General features: G+C 41.3%; 1 protein-coding gene across 2 annotated transcripts in view; it reads right to left on the reverse strand.

Moving 5' to 3' along the window:
- RARB (retinoic acid receptor beta) overlaps positions 1 to 22,103 on the reverse strand; it is a 334,393-nt gene that overhangs the window by 185,378 nt on the left and 126,912 nt on the right. For both annotated transcript variants that reach the window (XM_030007663.2, XM_030007661.2), the window contains exon 3: positions 11,479 to 11,979. In XM_030007663.2, the coding sequence (XP_029863523.1) occupies positions 11,479 to 11,656 (178 nt within the window). In that variant the 5' untranslated portion in view covers positions 11,657 to 11,979. The remainder of the gene's footprint in view (positions 1 to 11,478; positions 11,980 to 22,103) is intronic.

Raw genomic sequence — 22,103 nt, forward strand, 5'->3', positions numbered from 1 at the left:
TGGTTTTTTTAGTGGTAATGCTCTTCCTATGTACACTTCATTATGTTTTTAAATTCTGGGATATCCAGTGTATAATACTCCACACACCATTAGAAACCCACCAGTACACACACAGAGCGCTTCACAATAGTGACAATGGTTTGGCAGAAACCCCATTTAAACTGCCCACATTAGCAACTTTCCATATACTTGCACTAGTGATGGACTGCCTCAGTTAGGCTTTACCTTGCTTATGGAACGCCCCAGCTTTATCTTGGACGACAAGGTAAAAATTCTTTGGTTATTGAAAAAAGTGAAATGGGGAGTATTTCCAATACAATACTTTGGTACATGTCAAGTTGAATAAAACTGAGCATTTTTTTGTGACTTGTGCTATCTGTTTTAATTCACCTTCCCAAATAATTTACAGCAATGATTCACATTTTTTACTACAAGTAAATACAATTACCTATTCTTAAAAATCAAAGATATTGCAATATGTTTTCATCAAGTTTGTGCGAGTAACTACATATTAAAATGGCAAACATCCTTTCCAATAACATCCTGGCAGAGTTTGCTTCTTCTGCAAGTAATAAAAGCGGAGGAGAGCAAGCCGTGCTCCAAGGTGTTTGGCTGCGGCACCATGAGACAGCTGATGCATTCCAAATGTCTGTCAGGTCACCTTGCAAAACCAACCACTGCTAATCAATAGTGAAATCTTTCTGTCTCTGGCTTAACTATATTTCTGGTTTTGTTAAACAGAAGAAAATTGCCAATTAGTTGGACTCTGCCAGACCACGCAGCTAGGGGAAACATACCGTCAACCTGACCGGTTCAGTTAAGAGTTAAGACGAAGCAGTTCAATTGCAGTTCAATTACGATACTTAATCAATCACTGACTGTGCACGCAGGTTTTGGGAAATAAGCTGCAGCATCTTACTGTTGGTCTTCACAAGAAGCAGGTCAGTCTCCACAGGCTGTCTTGTTTCTAAGCACCCAGCCGTTTTTTTAGAAGCCCCAAACTCAGCTTTGCATTTCTAGGATGCAAGCCTTTCTTCACCTCCATCGCTCGGCCCAGAAGTTACGTCCCTTTCTCTTACTCCTCATACGCCTTCCTTTTCTTGATTCTGAGCTATTTGGAACAGAGATCATATCTCTCTCTTTGTTTGGAAACTCTATAGCGGTTTGTACGTTGCAGAGGTATAATAAATAAAAAGTAATAAAAATGTTAGGAAAGTCCTTAGAAAAGTCCATGTTATTTTTACAATTACTCATGCTGTCACTATTTAAGAAACAATGCCAGGAAGATCTAGGACTTGAAGGGGACTTACAACAATTTTTGTAAAAATACACTATTGAAATGATGATGTTACCGACAGCAAAGGGTTTTGCAAGGTGTACGGCTTCTCCCGCTGCTTTTTCGAGTGCTTCTAACAGATGTTCAATTTCAAGTGGTCTGCAGATACCAATAGGCTGATGGTTCTGCAGGAATCAGAGCAGCAGATGTGCCCTGCATTATGTTTTGCTATTCCCTTTATGAATTGATATGTCACCCCGTGGGTTTATAGCTAGTTAATTTTGTAATGACATCACTATTTCTATACTTTTAATGATTCTCACAGGATTTAATTTCTCAAATAACAGAACTCTCGATCCTGGAATTGCTATGCGAAAGCAATATATAATAAACAGATTTGTTTACATGATACAGTTCTATTTCCCACCAAATGCCTTCGCTGATAGTTTTTAGGTAATGCTGGTATGCAGGTGAATTCTTCCAAAGACTGCAGATTTACAACATGGCCTCGTTTCAGGGCTCTAGACTTAACGTCTGTGCATCTCTCTACAGGATTGTTACCCTCAAACAAGTATCGCTCACTGGCTGGAAGGAATGAGGATAAGAAGGGAACAAGGATAGAAATAATGGGGATTTCCATTGGCTCTGCTGTAGCCCCTAGGTATTGCCCCTGTCAGATGCTGTGTTCCACGGCAGTGTAACATCACTACTTGCATGGTACCCAAATAAAATCACAATGCACAGGAAATTGCGCTCCATTTTCCACTGATGGTGACCCGACTGTGACAGGGCAGCACTCCAGCTTTTTGGCTTGGACACTTTCGACCTTAAAAGGGAGCCAAGTTTTTTCTCCCTCAAATACGGTTGCAGAGGTTGTTAGAGCCCAGAGGTTTTGCAAGCCCTTGGGCAGACTCTCCGATAACAGCTGCAGGCTGCACAGTGCAAGCAGCAGGACACCACCTTTCCCCCCTGCAGTATTCAGTACTGTTAAAGAATGTCTTTCTTTTTGTTTTTAAATACAGGGAGCGAAAAGTGATGCTATTACAGCTATATTTAAAGGACCTCTGGCATTTCCTTCTTAAAACCAAATTTTTAGGTATTTAAAAATTGACTGTAAAAAACCATTACAGGTTGTAAAAGGTTCTAGTTAGGTATGTTATGAAGCCTTGAAACACACCTGAAAGCTTTTAGCTTTGAGAAGTGAAAACTGTATAAGCATACATTTCCCCCCCATGATATCTCAGAAATTATATTCCTGCATTACTGCAAATATCAAAATATCAAAATACATCCTTAGTAAAAGCCAGCTTTTGAAAAGCGCCCGAGTCTTAAATTTACAGAATGAACACTATCCACTCTTACATGCCCTTACTGATATAGCTGAAAGATCAAGGGAGATTAATTTCTGAGAAGCAACTAGATAATTTTTGCATGCACATGGAAGAGGATGATCTCCAGTTGTGACTGCAGGCAGAGTCTCCACAGCCCTCGCAGGAGCTGTGCGCCTGTGCTGGGATCTGAATCCATCCCTAGGAAGGTAAAAGAATGAGGAAAGTATTTTTGTGAGTTTTCCACAGCATTTCTCCTTTTTTTTTTTTTTTTTTTTGAAAAAATGTTCCATCTTTATTTCTTGCAGTTCAGAGTTCTTTAAAAAAGTGAGTATGAGCCTTAGTGCAAGTCTCAGATTTAAACATACGAAACTCAGGAAAGCTAATGCCGAGGTTAAATCAAATTTGACTGGCCTTCAGCACTGAGAAATAGCAAAGACCAAGCTCTACCTGGGGGTCCACACCTAGTGCTTGCATACATTAGCTGACTTCCATCTATATTTAAGCTATAAGCAAGCGTGTTGTGTAACAGCAGGCAGCACACTGACCCCATGAACGAACACCTCGGACTACTCTGAAAGCAGAAGCACATTCCCCAGGGACATGGCACACCACAAGCCCTCCAGACCCACCTCTCACGCTCTGCTCTGGGCTCCCAAGGAATGCTGAACCAAACTCTTCCATCGCCTGAACTCCGCACTTCTCCCCCAAAAGCTCCCAGCCAGGACTTTCAGCCCCTCTCCCAAACACCTTTAAGTATGGGATGAAAATCATGCTCAAAAGCTTTGCTCCTTCGACGTAACTAAACTACTTATGCTGGTGATGCTCGTTTGTGCAGGCAGCTGGAATTCCTCAGGGGCTTTCCCGAGAAACAAGGACCACCGTAAACCTGCAGGTCTAAGCCAAGGGCACATTGCCTCCGTCCAGCCTTCCCCAGCACGGAGGCATGGCCACACAGAGACTTCCAGTGCGTCTCCAGCGCTTTCGCTCCTTCAGAACCTGAACTCCCAGCCAAAACACGCACCTTGCTGCCCATCCACTTCCCCCCGCGGAGACTACGAAGGAATGAACGCACACACACACGGCAGATGTCGGGCACGCCGCTCAGTGCGCAGCTTCAGGGTGCTCAGATACAGCCATCAGGAGCTCAGCAGCCTAACCCAGATGAGACCCACTATATTTAGGATACAACTACTTTCTAAAAATGCATTATCTAGACAAAACAGTTGAGTATCTTAGGGATGCAGGTTCTGGTTTTCCGAATATTTCTGATATTTACTCTGACATTTCCTCTGAGCGCGCGTGGTGTTTTGAAAGGAAAGAAGTTTTCTGTTGCTTAAGGCCAGTCCTTCCTGTTTGTTAGTTTATCCCAAACCCAAGTTTGCACATGAATAAAACTGTTGCTTTAAGTCTGATTTCAAACATGTGGTAAAGGAGAATCTAACAATTTTATGAGACATAGTTACTTTTGTAGAGGGTGAGTTTGCCCTGGGGAATTTTCTCTGACTAGATTTATCACAAGTTTTTTGAACCAGATAATTTTGTTTGATAGCACATCTGGCAGCATCATAAAATCTTGACGTCCCAAGCTATTACACAGGAATTACTTTTGTAAATCATTTATGAATATTACTGATGTAGGCCTATTCTGGGCAGTACAAAAGGAAACGGAGTGCTGAAGGACAAAGGAAGGGAAAAAGGATTCCCTGCCCTTTCGGGATGCATCAGATTGGGTGGGTATTTATCATTTTAAATGGGAAACATGCTGTCATTGATACAGCTGAAAAGTCCACATAACACAACTTGTTCCCCATGTTCCCTAAATAGGCAAAAGGGGAAGATGTTGTAGCTGAGGAAAACCATAAAACGACCTCTCCTGAAGAAAATTTGCCCTACCCGAATCTTTAATAAGGCTTCCCAATTAAATGCCACATATTGCTAAAAGCACAGTAAACACAAACTAACAACCCAAGAAGAGTAAAGGTGGGAAGTCTTACCAAGACCAGCATTGAGGCAAAATAAAAAGCACATTTTAGCTCAAAAAAAAAAAAAAAAAAAAAAAAGATGGATATTTACAAAAACCCCATGGTGACATGCCTTTTAAACACGGCAATGTGACTGAATGGAAACTCTCCACATAATTAAAATAACATGATTAGGTTTTCTTAAAACCGTAGCTGCTAAACATATGCCTTCAGATGGAAACCTGGCAAAATGAAAGCTTATGTTCATTTTTAATACCAGGAACTATCACACAATTAACAATTTCGGAAGATTGCACCTATCGATTTGGATTGAAAACACATCAAACATTGAGAAAACTTTGGGTGCCACTACCCCGCCAAACCTAAAGTCTGGCATTATATTCCTTTTGAACAATACACTGTGTGTTTCATTTGCAGTGGGTGAATTGACACCGAACACACCATCACCGGGTGGAGGGGCAACGGAGAGGTCACCCAGTAGGACCTGGCAGTGGGGGACTAGAACCAGCCCTTCGCTCCTCACTCCTGACGTCCCCAACACCAGGAGCTACGGGGTGTTATTTTTGTTGGGCCACAGCAAAGGAAAAGGTTGTTCGCAATACTCTGCAGAAACATATTTCCAACCTTAGGTAAGAAGGCATTTTGTTGGGGAATTTCCTTGCTTCGGGGCCCATAAGGAGGGAAGGAGCAATTCTCTGACAGCTCCTATTAGACTTCCAAACGCCAGGCTCCTTCAGACTACAGCAGGTCTACAAGGGATGCACAGAGCCATTATGCAGCACGTGCCAGAATTACACCATGCGCTCGCCCTGCCAGAGTAGACAATTTCTAAATTCGGCTTCCTCCCAGGAAGCAAATTCCTGTCTATACACACCCAGAACTGATTTCTTGCAGATGAGCACGCTGCCCGCAAAAATCCGAAGCGGACTGCATCCGCAGGGTGCCGAGGATTCACCTCCGCAGGACAGAGCTACGGCAAGAGCCACTAGCTGCGCTGAGTCGAGAGGCACTCCTGTTTTTTTAGAAAGTGGCAGTACTGAAAGAAGAAGCTCTAATACGAAAAAATAGGTTTAAATTTTTGATAGTTTCAGATTAACTAGAATTAGAAAACGACAACGTAATAGTTTTACTAACCAAAGCATGGATGCTTTCAAGCTGCACAAAGAGCCCAAGTAGGAAAAAACCCACAACATAAACAAAAGGAAGAACTGAAAAGAAATTATTATTTCCAAGGTCATGAATGATATCTGCACGGTATCACCTGGATATTGCTCCTCAGACTTGCCAGCATGAGGCAACACTGGCTGTAGCTGAAATCTGATATTCATATTCTGTTTATCCCCCTCTTTCTGAATGCAAACACATGTTCTGTCTTTTCAATAAAGATGTGTAACACATGCATGGAATAGGTACATTAAAAGTCTTAAAAGTCATCTGTTAATTGTAGATATGCGTAAATGACTACGTAGCAAGTCTTCCTAGGGAGACAGAACTGGAAAAAAAGAGAGACAGCCACACTAAATTTAGAAAGCATGAAAAAGCTCAACGACATAATCATGCAAGGTTGATTCATATATTTTTTCCTAATTCAATACAACTATTATGATATTATTTTAGACAATTCCTGAGCGCCAAGGAGTGCTGAGGGTTTCGGGTTTTTTATTCCATTACGGACAGCACTTGCCTCAGTAACTATGCCGAGGGAAGAAAATCCATCATGTATTAACCATACTCCAACCTCCAACAGAAATATTCCCCATTTTGTGAAGTAAAGTGAGATGTGGGAGTCCTTGACCTTCTAAGTAATTAAGGGAAACAGAGACATTCTTGTTTTTATTAGAGACACACTAAACTATTTGAAAATAATTTGAATAGCTGGAGAATTAGTGTATTTGCCTGTTCATGAGTAGTGCAGATAGTTTAGAGTTCTCTTGGGGGCAACACATCGTAATGAATATCTGCTATTCATATTTAATGCAATCTGCCAAAGAGTGCTTTTGGGAGGACTTTCTGTGTCAATATAATGATTAACAACAGAACTGGAAAAGTAAATGAATTCCTGCAACGGGTGGGGTTGGCAAAAATATCTTGCAGTACTACACCAGTAACTCTGTATTTAACTGTACTCTTTTAATGATATCAGTGGAAAAACCATTTCCCGGGGCAGGGCGGGGGGGGGGGGGGGGGGGGGGGGGGGGGGGGGAGCAAGCAATCTTTATGTTGAAGTTCAAGTGGTAAATAACCAGCAGTAATGGAAGGAAAAACAATTCCAGCAAAAAACAATGCTTAAAACAACAATCTGCCTGGCCTCAGCATGTCTGAAAAGCCTGAGATGCAATACTGACCAGTAAATATAATAATTAGTATTTACATAGCACTACCCAGAAGTAATGCTGTAGTTAGCTCCTTGCCTACCTCTTTCAGTTCTCTCAGATGATCTTACTTTCCATACCTTTTCTCATACTTAGAAGATTTACATAAAACAGGATATAAAGTCCTTTATTTTTTACAATGTACTTTTAAAACACCCCAGACAGAAAAGTATGGAAAAGCTTGGCTAAAATACAATGAATGACCTTAGTATGGATTTTTCTCCTTGACATCCCAACAGGCCTCTGAATAACACATTCAGATTTATTTTTTTTTTTAAACTATCTGGATGAAGCAATCTTACTAAGTTTATATAAATTCCAGGACATTCTTGTATCAGGCTCACCGCTGTCCCCTGCCCCCTTACCAAGCTACTCCTACTCCTCCTTTGCCACAAATGAAGGCAGAATATCAAGGATCCAAAGGCTCACATTGGCATGCTAAGGACCAAAATGTGGCAGGGTCTAGAGGTAGAATATGGGATTGCTCCTATCGAATGCCATGGGCTATGCACATCGCCCCATTCAAGCAGGATGCTCAATCCAAGCAGAAAGGGAACAATTGCCGACCAAAGTGTTTTACTATTTAGTGGCTCCCACAGTGGTTATTGACCAGACCCTACTTTAATTTGATCAGGGATTACTTTCATCACAGCATTAGCTCAGATTAATTTTTTCCTCCCCATGCCAGTCTCCAGCTCACACCAACTGGCTTTGTCATGTAGTGGTCTTTATCCATGTTAAACTAATTCTGTAAAACTCATTCTGGCGAAGTAACATTACAGAAACCAGTCTTACAAAGATACTCTACCAATGAGCAGCATGGCTTCATCTTCCCCATCCTGAGATTCACCTGTAAAACTGCAACATTGCTGTGTGCCTTGCAGTTCCAGCAGCCATAACATAAAGACAGTACTTTCCTCATTGGTTTTCAACGCAGTGGATATACTATGATGATCTGCATAGCTTTTACATACCTTCCTTCTCAAATTTCAGGTGATGCTTCACTTGGTTAGAGTTTTTTTGTAGTTTTGGGGGGTTTTTTAAGCCTAATTTTTATAATTAGTCTTTTTCTAGAAATTAAAAGTTGCAGTTACATCCACAACAGATGCTTTATAAAGAAGGTAAACTCTTTTTAAGCTGGTATTCTCACATTGTGACAGTTGCCTTACTGGTCTCTGGCAACAGCATTACCAGCATTAGGTCTCATGATGGCAAGATGGGCCCCTTCTTCCAGGACTAATGAAGAGCAGTGCCACCCAGATACCAGAATTGCCTGTGTGTGCCTGCATGACCACTACTTGCCCAAACCTAAGATGGTTTTACTTTAATAAAATGTTGTGTAACAATATTTGCCCACATTTATTTATTCCTCCCCCAAATATTTCACTAACGTTTTGTGATTTTCCTATTGCAAACATGTCAGGCTCTGCAGGACTTTTGTTAAGCAGCCATCTCCCACAGCTGCTCCCAGTCTGGCAGAGAGACAAACCCTGTTGGTCTGGGACAGGCTGGCGCATGACCCAAAAAGCACGGGAATGCCTCCAGTTTTGCCTTCCCTTACCATTTCTAAATGAGCTAAGCAGTAACCTCCTGAAACAACCTTTGCTAATTTTTTTTTTTTTAATATAGATGCAATTCCTCATTATTAATGCAACTGGGGAAGCCTGCATGCCATCTGATCTCAGGAGTGAAGACATCTGCTCTGTGCTGTATGGGGTAATACAGGGATAGGTAAATCAATCGGACTTATAAAAGTAATGATCTTCTTGACCGTAGTCTCATTCCGTGCTAATGCACAGTTCATGTATGTGTAAAAGTGATATTTTTTCATCTTCTGACCTTGTTAGCACTGTGACCAGCCCTCTAATTATTAAGTATTTTGCACTATGTATCTCAGTATAAAAACAGAAGCCGAGTCACAGGTCACAGAGGCAACACCATTATTAACATCAGTGAAACTAAATCACTCCATCCTGAACGCTTATTCTCAGCCCCTTGTGCTCACAAATTCATATGTCTAAAATACTGTTGTCTAACAGGACTGGAGATACCTACCCCAACTGTAGATTACGATAACTTAATGCAACTTGATACAAGGTTATCTGCCATCATGGAAAGTCTAAAACCAAGACAGAACTAAATAAAACAGGACAATAACATGAAGGCTTAAATGATTGTAACTTCAAACAAAAGCTGTTGAACTGCATTGTTTTAAAAAGATTAAGGATATCTTTATAGTATTCCTGTTATGTAAAATTATTTCTATTGGATTTTGCATGAATGGAAAGAAATCTGGAAGATAAATAGTACAATAGCTTCAAGCATGTAGAGAGCAGTGGTTTGGCCAAACTTTAATTTCTTCAGGTCTTTGCAAGAAAGATCTATATTCTTCCACCACCCAGTATAAGTTCTAACTTTAGTAGAGGCCATCAATCATACTGACCTTGGGCCATGGGCGGATTCATTGTAACAACAAAAACCAAAAAAAACCCCAAACATACAAACAAAAAATCCATAATGAAAAAAAAAAAAACCTGAAATATAACCCAAAGCTCAACCTGCTTGCTTCCAAAAACTTGTCCCCTTAACTCCAGTGATATTAACCTCAAGCTCCAGAATAAGAAGTCTAAAGGTTTCGAAAGAGGAGAGACTGTTGCCATCAAAGGTAAGAAAACAGAGTAGTACAAACCAGAAGAGTCACCCTGCAGGGGACTGTGTCTGAAAAGAATTTCTCATTCAAGTCACCCTCCTCCCTATCTTGCCAACTTTAGCTGGTATTTTCAAACACTATTGCCTTGAGCTATGCCCAACAGCTGCCAGGCTTTCATGCTCAGTCAAGGCAAGCCACTGCTGCAAAGCACCTCAACAAAAATACTACCCTGAAAATGCTGGGATCAGGGCATGAAGACACAAAGTCAAAGATTCAGTAGTAGCCACTTACTTTGCATACTGACAGAAATTCATACTTAGCACTACTTTTTTCAAAGGCTGAACACTGAGTGGTTTATTAATCATTAATAATGCATCTACAACACAGTCTTAATTCCACAAGAACAACTCGTGGAAAAGAAAAACTGCATATCTGATCATATGCATTTGGCATTTACCAATGTATACCTCAGAGAAAAAGTTCCCATTAACTAATAACACTATTTCTTCAACAGGTGAGTGTTCTTGCAATATCAGGGGATAAATTCAGTATGGTATTCTGATAATTAACCAGGATAATTTCTAATAGGATTATAAAGTTGAACAGTTACTTGTAGACCTTCTGGCTGAAAGTGTTTTGGTTTTCACCTCCAATAAAGATAAACACCCTGCAATAAAACAGGACAAATAGAAGCCTGACCCGATTAGACCTCCTCCCACGTGTGACTGGATGAAAACTGTCCACATAACTGGAAAAAAAACCAAAAACACTTTACTTCAAGACTGCCCAGTCTTCAAACATGCATATGCGAGACAATGAAGCCAGAATTAGTATTAGGCAGCACAAACCCCACAACTTCACTCTTCAAAAGTTTTGTCTTCACTGTGGTTTCCCATTCACGTTTGGAACTCTAATTTTGTGTGCTTTCTGTTGAAAGATGTATTAGAGGCACTGCTGTTAGCAAGTCTCCTTTTCCTTTAGTAGAAAGTGTAGTTGTTCTGCAAATGTGCTGTTCAGTCAAGACCTTCTCATATTGAAAAATCACAGTAATGTATTTAGACAAGGGCCTTCACAACAAACTGACCTGCAAAGCTGTATACATTCTGGTTTTCCTCATATGGGCAATAAATACATCACCCATACAACACCCTCTGCAAGTTCAGAGACTTCAGACCTTCAGTATCTTGTCTGTGTGATGCTACTTAAAGAGTTTATACCTGGCACAGCTTTGTTTGGATCCACTTAAACATATATAAAACCAAGACCAAGCAGAAAATGTGTGTTCGTCATAAAGCAATGAAAAAACTTGCCCAGCTAATACACTCAGCAGTGCTGAAAATGCGAGAGCGCTGCACGTGGAACTCAGCCGTAGACTCAGGGGCTCATTCTGCTGCCATAGACAGCTCACAGCTACCAGCTGTCCATGGGGCTGCTCTTCACAAGCTGCCCAGGAGGAAAGCAGTTATTCACGGAAGAAAATGAAAGCAGTATTAATTACTGTGCAATTTATGAGAATTCTGTACTGAGGAACCATCGTTGTTCATGAATACACAACAGCCAATTTTTCTTTAAACACAACATTGGATTCTGCAGCTAGCACAATAATGCAGGATATGCCAAAATCCATAGCAGGTTTTATCACCCCTGGTTTCCACAGCTTTGGTATGTCATATAGTTGCATGTTTATTTTTATAAAAACAAGATTAAGTGAAAATGGTATTTCAAAACAAATGCATACTCTTTGCCCAAGTAAAATACATCACAGATGAACAACTGGAATTATTCTCAAAATAATTTCAGAACAAACACAATCAGTCTTTTTTAGAGGAAATCTGGTCAATAAAAGCTATTAATACCAAGCACTTACTTGCAGGTGACGGGGTGCTGCATCCGCTAGTTGGTGGGTGACTCTGGAGTCCATGGAGGGAAGGTAGCGACAGTCCACCAATGACTGGAGGAAAAAGTAATGGATATGGCGCTGCTGGATAGTGAGTCATATGTCCGTTCACTGCTGGTACTGGACATGTGCGGCTACTGGTTGTCATGTTAACACCTCACAGAGTATAAATATTATGTTGCATCACTCCAGGCCAGCAAATAGATACTACAACTTGTGAATGAAGAGGGCTGTCAAGCCTGCAGGTATGGCTTGAGCTGGATTGTGTGATGATGAAAATGTAATTCACTAGATCAGGTCCGTCCTATATTTCATCGCTGCTTCCTACTGTTCTCCTTTCCAGGACATTCTTGCTCTGCAGACTGTGGACAGAAAGTCGTCTTACTCTGGGTATCAGGGCGCAGTTCAGTTGCTTATACAAATGTTTTTCTGGGAGGACAGTTGCTCTCTACAGATGCATACTGATACAGTCTGTGGGAAGAAAAGAACAATATATTGATTATAACATTTTTGGTTTTTAATATATACACATAGGAAAACCTTTTATCCCTTTGCTACTTTTGATAAGTGATTACTTATTTATCAGTGTCCTACAAGATCAGCTTTATGGCTACCTGGGGGTAAAATTCTCACTCTACTGAAGTTAACAGCAGAACACCCATTAACTTGATTTCCCTGCCCAATGTGTTACACAAAAAGCAATTTCTGATCAGACATAATCTTGTTTTGGAAACTGCCAGTTTTAAAACCAATGCATCTATAATTACCCAAAACTGTGATACTGGGAGAGAAAAAAAAAATAATCAACTTCTGAATAATTTCCAGGTACATGAAAGCTTTCCGTTTCCCCCATAGAAACTACAGAACAAATGACACTGAGGAAGCTCTCTGCTCACTTCAATGCCATGGCTCAGGCAGGGCACTGGGGAACTGTGTCTGAGGGCGATTTTGTATTGGGCTGTTAAAACATCAATTGGTTTATCAATGGTTGTTCTCATAAAGGATAGTTAGTTTATCTTATTATCATTTAAGAGATACCCCACTGATCATTCTCTCTACTTTAATTTTTCTTTTTTTTGGAAGGGGGAACTGCCTTGAACACCAAATAAACAAGCACCCGTTATTTCATAAGCTGAGTGAGTGAATGACATAATGGCGACACACTGCTCCTGTGCCCTGCTAGGTAACTCGCTTGCTCTCATGACCACCATCTTCAAAGTCATCCAGAGATACACATGCCTTCCCCAGTGTTTCACCCAAATGACTGGTGCCTACCGAGGGGTCCTCATTTTCTCAGTCTCTGTACCAAAAAACTCAGGCTGAGAACACGGCAATTCTTGTGCTATTCTCAGCAGTGAAATTTGCTCCCACCATAGCCATTTAAGTCTACGTACAGTGAACAGCTGGTCTTCTTGGAAACAACCTGCTTGTGCAACACTGGTAAGTGCTACTGGTGTCGAGAGCTACTGAGAAGGCTGCAACTGCTCCACATTGCGAACACTACTCCTGCAGTTACTCGTGCAGTGCTCCAGGCAAAAGCCAGCGAGCACTGCAGCCAGCTCCTGAGCGTCACCCTGCACAGGGAGTTACCCATCTCCTCCAACACACGCTGCTGGGGGAAGACAGTAGGAGCCACAGACCGAACTCAGCCACCCAAAAGCAAGGCAGCCCAGGGCTGCCTGAAGGCTTTGTTTCCCGAGACAGCCTGCTACGCCCTTGCATCTGCTACAGTCAGCGATCAGTAACAACATCCACCGCTACACAGCTTTTTTTATTCGTAATTCTTTGAAATTCTAGCCTGAAACCAAAGGCAAAAAGATTTTTGGATGGGAAAACAAAGGCAGCGGTGAAATGACTTGTCAAGGTCACAAAGCAAAACCGATGCCAGAGGAGGGAAACTGTGACGACACAACGTTGACTATCACTACTGCTACTCAGTCTACTAGTTGTCATTAAGAATTCAAACGAGCAAGGAAAAAAAAGGAAAAAAACCCAAGCCCGAATGCATATGTTTGCCTGTCAGAGAGCAGCAGAGTGTTTCTGCTCTGTGTGGAATACCAGCAAAGGTTACCAGCTGTGCATGTTTTCAGACAGCCATTTCTGCTGAGTGCAGTGTGCTTGGGGATAACAGAAATGTAGCTTGTAAGTATTTGATAACTGTGTAAATTATGCACAAAATACCTTTAATGCTAACGGAGACAGACATATGCATAGATGAGACTGTAACAGGGAGTATAGCGAGCTAATGCACAGCTGTTGGCCACACCGAGCTTGAAGACCACGTGCCTGGAGACCGGTGAAACCAGGCAGATCTTTTGAGGAAGCCTCAACAGCCAAAATATATCAACTCATTAACGACACAAAATGAGATGAACCATCACAGGTGACTGTTTTACCTAGCTAAAGCTTTATGAAGCTTAAGAGACAAGGAAAGCCAAGTATCAAAGGAATACACAAAGAACTAATGTTTTCTAAAGCAATTCCACAAGAGCTGGCAAAAATAACCACGCTTCAAAATGTTTGCAGAGAAACAAAGAGGGGAAGGATGTTGATGAAAACCAGCCCTAAAAATCTACGCATTAAATTAATCACAGAACATGGTCACCTATTTTTAAATGATGTAGGGCTTTGGAAATAAAATTTGTCTAATAAAACTAATACCTCCAATTATATTTCTATTAGCCAGAAAAATGCAGAGCTCATAATAAATTATAAAAATTCCCAGAACTGCAACATTGGACATATTTGTATATTTAAGTGACAAGTATTCAGAAAAGAAGGAACTCCTCCAGGACAGAGCGGGGAAAAAAAAAAGGGCACTCAGGGAAACTCTTTGGTCACTTCCTCACCACTGCAAGAACACGTTCTGTGATGGAACTGGTGATGACAAAATGCAGCAGTATTATAGCTCCCCAGTATGCAACTCTGTATGAAATACCTGACAGTGCCAAAACTAGATTACAATCCTATAGTTCTGCATGCTTATAGTTTTACGTGAGATATAATTATATATTGAAATTACCACCAGAAAGCAAGTTTCTCTTGCCTTACCAAAAGATCACCCTCCTTTCACACCTTGTGGCAGAAAATTTCCTGCAGATAGCTGTGCCAGAGATAGATAGCATAAAAGGTATGATACTCTAAACAGCGTATAAGTTAACTCCAAGTAGTGTTCCTCAGGAGCAGCAGGATGTTATAAACGTGCATGTGGCTGAACATCTCTATGATGGTCAAGAAGGAAATCACAAGCGGACGCCTACATTCCAACAACTCCAGCTTCTTGTAAAGAAGAAAACGCCACTCGTGTTCTGTGGTTACCAAGGTACTTCAAGTCACCAGCTCTGCTAACAGACATTACAGACCCGTCACCTCCATCACTGCACAGCAGAGGACATCACAAAGTAGAAAGTGTTGCAGCACAGAAAACCCAAAGATCAGTTGTCCCCATTCATGCCAGTTCCGTGGCACTAAAGACAATTCCCAAGGCAAGACTTGACTCGTATCACCAGACTGACACGTTCATGCCCCTAAACTCACTGATGAAGATCCCAGCTTTAGACATCAGCCGCAGATGTCTAGGCTGCAGATGGTTCCAAGGTGGAAACACCTTTTTTGCTCAACTAAACTTGCATCACAGTGCTTAAGGCACTGTACGGGTGCCAGCTTTGAGAAGAAGACTTTTCTTTGCTGTCACTTGCTATGGTAAACGCCCCACAGCTGAAGGAGCATGTCCTCTCTGGACTGTGACACTTGCCCGGAAGCAAGCCCCATCCTTTCCATGCCATGTGGACTTTGAACATGCTCTCTTCTGGCCTACACCTGGATTCCCTTGAGGACGGAGCTAATGAGCTTACCCTAAACAGGGCAGGAAAAGCCAGCTACCACAGCTGAGGAGCAACCCCAAAAGGAGCAAGCCAAACTCACCACAGAGTCACCTTGGCAGTAGTTGAACACCCACTCATGTAAGGCAACAGCATGGATTTCTGCCCTGTATATATGAGACAAAATTTTCAGAGAATGGCTGTCATCAAGGCATTTCAGAGGATCTACCCAGTTGTACTGGTTTTGGCTGGGATAGAGTTAATTTTCTTCACAGTAGCTAGTATGGGGCTATGATTTGGATTTGTGCTGAAAACAGTGTTGATAACACAGGGATGTTTTCGTTGCTGCTGAGCAGGGCTTACACAGAGCCAAGGCCTTTTCTGCTTCTCACCCCACCCCACCAGCGAGGAGGCTGGGGGGGCACAAGAAGTTGGGAGAGAACACAGCTGGGACAGCTGACCCCAACTGACCACAGGGATATTCTGGACCATACGACGTCATGCTCAGCATATACAGCTGGGGGAAAAAGAAGGGGGGGGGGACATTCGGAGTGATGGTCTTTGTCTTCCCAAGTAACCGTTAGGCATGATGGAGCCCTGCTTTCCTGGAGATGGCTGAACACCTGCCTGCCCATGGGAAGTAGTGAATGGATTCCTTGTTTTGCTTTGCTTGCGTGTGTGGCTTTTGCTTTACCTATTAAACTATCTTGATCTCAACCCACGAGTGTTCTCACTTTTACTCTTCCAATTCTCTCCCCCATCCCACGGAGGGGAGAGAGTTGAGTGGCTGTGTGGGGCTTAGTTGCCAGCTGGGGTTAAACCACAACACCAGTATATGATGAAAATCCTCTTCCATTAAACTTGTCCTTAGGGACTGTTCATGAGTACAAGACCCTTAGTATGAACAGTACGGAAAAGGATCATACAGAAAAGTTTCTTTGAAGGCTCACCAAGAGATGATCACATTGTGCACTACATCGCATTGAACAGCGGCCAATGACTCTTCTTTGACAGAACATACGCCTCCTTTTTGGTTTTTACAGGCCTTTTATTGACTTGACTTCAGTGATAAAGCAGATGGCCACAGGGGAAGGAGGCTACAGTAGCTCTAGCGCAGAGCAGACAGAATATTTATCAGCTGCAGTTAATGCAGCAGGTGTACCTGTCTCTTCCACATCTCTTCTCTGTTTGTGTAGCTGAGCAGAAGTTTAAAACCACAAATTTTCAAATATAAGCTCCAAATTTTGCCAGATAAACAGTGACTCAACTTTTCTTATTGTCTTAATTTCCAATGCATTTTGCACAGGCTTTACTAAAGAAAAGAGTTTTGCTTTCCACACATCTGTCAGCTCTCCTAGAATGTATTAAATGAATGGATTTTCATTCACTATGTTGCTATTTAGCTTACATTTGGTAACAATATTTAGTATTATTGTAACATAATGCATCTTTCTGAATTTTTCACTTGCATAAGATTTTATTTCAATTCATAAAATCCTTTTGCTGTTACAGGTGACTTTGACGCACATCAACAGCTGGATAGGCAAGAAGCCAAAGCAGGAGGCTTGGCCAATAGTCCTGCGCCAGCAGGAAGGTTATGCTCTGTCCTCTCTTCTGCCAACACCAGCCCGATTCCACATTCCTCTTCCTCCCCTCTCACTGTCCATAGCAGGGAATTAAGTTGTCAGCGCTGCAAGTAAAGCAGTATTTTTGTCTTTTTTTCTTCCCTAGATCAGTGGGGAGTTCTGCCCTACCTGCAGCAATGTTTGAAATTCAGCAGTCATTTTAAGATATCCACGACTGTGGTGCCCAGCAAACTTTTAAGCTAAATCCACCACCCCTACACACTTCTACCATAGCAAACCACTGTTGCTCTTCCATTACAATTGGGGACGAAACCACGAACACGGGAGAGGCACGCCGACACGAGGACATGCTCTGCACAGAGCTGGGCGCTGGGGAATTTGCTGCTCCAGGCCTGGCGGTCTGCAGCACAGTTGTCCCCAAAGTTTCCAGGGTCACAGAGGAAGTCTCTTCTAAGTTCATTTCCCATTTTCTTGCCAACGCTAAAAATCCCCCCTCTCTTAAATCTTAGGCTAACTCCTAAAACAGGAACCTCTGGACTGCAAGGGCAGCCTGAGAAGTAACACAGGAGGAGCAAGTTGCTCCTCTCCCTGCAACAAAAACAATTCCAGAGAAATTTTGCATGCAAAACCTTTCAACAATATATTACATCTTTTTCCCAAGGGACAGAGTTGACGGAATCCTTATTTATTAGGTGGCTTTGAGACATATTCTAATGCTGTTTTCAAAACAAGTCAAGATCTAACAGTTTTGAGAACTCTTACTGCATTTAATGTATAGTTTGTACTGAAATCCCTGATTATGCATATGCCTTCTATTATGCCAGCTGATGGTGTTGCATTGAGTAGTACTGAATAATTCAGCAGATTTAGCACGACTCAAGTGTAAATCAGTCACATACAGCAACACAATAACCATGCTGCCTTTAAACTCTTAAAAATGCATGGAAACTTTATTTCATAAAGGGGCGTACTCTGTTTTCCACTGGTCCTCATTGACTGTGAGATGTTGCATTTTTGTTTGCTTGGCTATCCAACGAGATTTAATTAAACAATAAACTAGTTACCGTGGCAGAAAAAAAAAAAAAAAAAAAAAAAAAAAATCCTTTGGAGTGTTATGTTTCCTTTATTAGCATAGTGATGTGAAACTAAACAGAAAAAGCAATCTAATAACAAACATTCCTTTGAGAAGGGCTCCGGGAGCAAAAGGACATCCACTTATTGTTCAGCCCATCCCATTGGTCCATATACGGCAATAAAGGTACAATAGAAGGAAACAGGAAACAGACTGGCACATCTGCATTATCTTATTAGAGGCTAATGGATATCTGAGAGGAACATGCATCTGATGCTGAATAGTCTGTACCAATCTCCGAAGCAATTACTCTTAATTAGTGGATTCTGTTTATAGATGGAACTTAGTGTACCCTTCTGTATCAAAGAGATGCAGGCATCTGGAGAGAGATATGGTTTTCTTAAAGGGAAAGCACTGCAGCACAATGTGAGGGTTGGGCTGGGCTGTTTTTTGGCAAATAAAAGCTCTCTGAAGCATAACATATTCTACTGTATTATTAATCAAAAGAGCATGCTGGTTTAAAAAAAGGAAAGAAAAAAAAAGACCATACTGTTAATCTCAAACTCTGAAAGTAAACATAGAAAGCTAATACTTGCATATGAATTATATGACAAAAACCACTTTGATGATAAGCAAATAAACAACCAAGCCCAAAATTTTCAACCGCTGGCCAAAAAGCTTAAAATAGCAGCTTAAGTCAGAAGAACAACATCTGCATTTTGTATCTGCCAAGTCTGCAGCCAAAAAAAGTAAACCACTCTATATGACCAGATGCATGAATAAAAAAAGAAAATGCATGAAACAGAACTTCAAAGTCAGTTTATTGAAAAGCAGATCTGTAACTCTTGCATCCCATAACCACAACTATCATATACCTTCAACTATAGGTGCAAGACTTATGGGAGGAAGGAAGATAAATTGTTGTAACAGAATTAAGACACTCTTACTACAACACTTTTCCTACATCTTGGTATGTAAGATAGCTGCCTACTGGGCAGCTATGAATTCCTTTTTGTCATAAAGCTGACACTTGCAAAATGGGTTTCTATTTTATTTGGTTTTTTCCTGAGATTGTTAAGAGATAATTAATATAATTAATGCAATTGTTGCTTATTTGAAAATCCTATTGGGAAGTATAAAAAGGGGGGGAAAAAGAGATTCTTTCTCCCTAAGCAGCTATGCTTCGTATTGCCTGCATTGCAAACACACACTGATATACGCCTGAAAAAAAGCAAATCTAAATCTGAAAGGGGAAAAGGAAAAAAAAAAAAAAAAAAAAAGTGAGACACAATGACACCCATTTATTTACACACCATACAACAGTACCCTGCTGTGCCAGCTATTGATTTTAGTGGAACTGAGAGTCCATGTTGGAGAGTAGCAGCTGTGAGTACATAGCCTGAATCCTCATATGGGAACAATACTCTATAAGCAGAATAACCTATTTCAGCCAACCTTCATGTATAACATATAACATTAAAAACACACACAGCTTACATTTCAAAACCATAGAGCCTTTCAGATTTATTTGTTCTACAAATATTCAGCGGAGTTATTAATTTATTTGTGCTAGCACAATGCTAGCATAATGAAGAGATGTGAAGGATTGAAAATCCATGCTTCGCATGTCTGTTATTCTACAGAGATGTTAATTCTGTTATACACTAACCATATTTAAGATCCTCCTGCTGCATCAGGTAATTTCTCATTTTCTCCTCGTTTGCTGTTTTAAAAAGCTGTTTGTAACTGGGTGTGGGGTGGTGGGGAGAGTGGTTTTGTTGTTTTTTGGTTTTTGTTGTTTTTTTGTTGTTGCTTTTTTTTTACAGCTATCTGCATTCCATGTTTCTTTCATTACTCAGCAGTTGCCAAAACTATACCGAGAAGTAAAGATAAATGGTTAGGTCAGGTGATAGGGTTAACAATTTACTGTGTGTACTGCCATGAGAGCCAGATATAGTAGAATTGGCTCATGTTTATGTACAGGATGAGAAGTTGATTTCCTGTGCAATGGCTTTCAATCACCTCTGTAAGGGACTCTCTTGCAGTTTTCTGCAGAGAACTCAAGGGTCTTTGAATACATTTTGTGCTAGTATATAGGATACTCGGCTTTGCAACTAAATGCATTCCTTACTTATTCTGCCACATTCAAAAATCCCAATGGACTGTCAAGAAAAGAAGTTCCCTTTCATTTATGGAAACCAAAAGGAAGGTAACTGAGCTTCCTGCTCCCTGAGTTTAAGTGAACTTTTATACCAATTTCCCTCCCCAATTTTAAAAGCTCTTTCTTAATGCTTAAAATTGCTCTTTTAGTGGAATCAAAACTTCTGTTGTTGCACTGTCATCTCTTTTGGTCCTTATTAATGTTTCTAAGAATGTAAAACAGTAACTCCATATTGAGAATATCCTAAATGGGAGACTATCCCATGGGCTACAGAGGTTTAGGAGATCAGAGATTTGCCAGACCAAACCTGTGGGGTTTTTTTTTCAGACCAAACCCATTTCCCTGTTTCTGCCCATCCCCAAACTCAAAGGGAAAAATACATCACTTCTCTCAAACACAATTCAAATGATCCACAATTTAAGCAGCAAAGGGTAGCCAGCAAAAACAGCTCTTACAAAGCAGGCCGGTCACTTGAGTCACATATAACCAGAAACTCCAATACGAAGCTTTTCCCACCCAAGGTGCTATGCCTACTGCTTTAATCTTGTTCTCCAGCTACATTTTTTCAGCACGTTTCCTTGTTCCTGCACAGTTTCTCCCTACGGTTCAGAAAAAACAGACTGGACTTTGTGACTCAAATTGCCCTTTACAGTCCTATGTGTCCAACCAGATTGTTTTGATCCTACCTGGTTCTATGCGAGATGGCAATCAATGAAGAGGAAAACTTATCCTTGATGGGACTAAGGAGCCTATCCCTTGGGCTCCCCTCTCATCATCCAGTCAAGGCAGAGAAAAAGAACCACAGATAACAAAGGTGAGCTGCAAGCAGCACCAACATGCTTCTAAGATTTGAGAAGATTTACACAGGCCAAAAGGTAGCACCTTAAACTGACAGCATACTCTACTACCTATAAAGGAAAGGTAGCATTGCTGATCTCTGATTAAGTTCAGAATGGGACATGCTTCCTGCCCAGCAAAAAGATCTTCCATTGAAGGTCTTCCCCTTAACTGGCAATTAATTGGTCTTACTCTGGCTACAAGGCACCTCAAGATAGCATCACGCTGATTCCCAGTCAAAGCAAGTTTTTGTGAGAAGGGCTCTTGGAAAGAGATGGGAGGCCAGGGGAAGGGAGACTGAAAAAGCAAGGAAAACCACATCCTGCTATGTTCAGTAATGTCATCCAGTATTATGGGACATGCAGATGTTTACAAGTATGCCAATCTCTTCCCAAGTGGCATTACAGCTAGAAGGATGTGGGAGATCTATCTGAAGACTCCCAAGCATGTTCTCAGAGTGCTCATCCTTAACCTTCTAGCTGATGGGAAATATGTCATGGTGACCAATGGCAAATACAGCACTTACCATCACTGCAACTACTAAAAAGGCCTTATACTGACTGTTTATAACCTTTAAGAGGCCTCCGAGATCAGTAAGAGGGGTCAAGTGATGTTATTGTTTTGGTGACAGATGGAAGATCCCTAGTAAATGATGGTGGCCTGGGAATCATTAAAAGAACGGAGTACTTCATCTGCTCAGAAGCTGAAGAGGGAACAGCTTTGGAGGGCACGTCCTTGACAGAGAAGTACAGCTCTTTGGGAGGCCAACACTCTATGGTCACAATGAGCACTGTAGGTGAACCTCTGAAACAAGATGACAAGATACTTCATTAAAGGAGAGCCCAAAGACATGCAGGACCAGTGGTAACTTTTACTGGTGACAATAAGTGGGTGCTGGTCTCAAAATCCAAACCAGTGAAGCCAGGAGTCAGGACAGAGGCTCATCAAATGCTCTATGACTGGCAGGTGCTGAAAACGTTAGTGTTGATGGCTATACTTTATCCATACCTCAATGTAGGTGATGTAAAGTCACTGCAGGCTAATATTAGGAAGGATCAGGGCAATTTATATTTGCAACATTTGCTGTTAGCCTTCATTGAATAAGACATTGCTAGAAA

Source organism: Aquila chrysaetos, chromosome 3 (genome assembly GCF_900496995.4).
Source record: "Aquila chrysaetos chrysaetos chromosome 3, bAquChr1.4, whole genome shotgun sequence".
NCBI lineage: Eukaryota > Metazoa > Chordata > Aves > Accipitriformes > Accipitridae > Aquila > Aquila chrysaetos.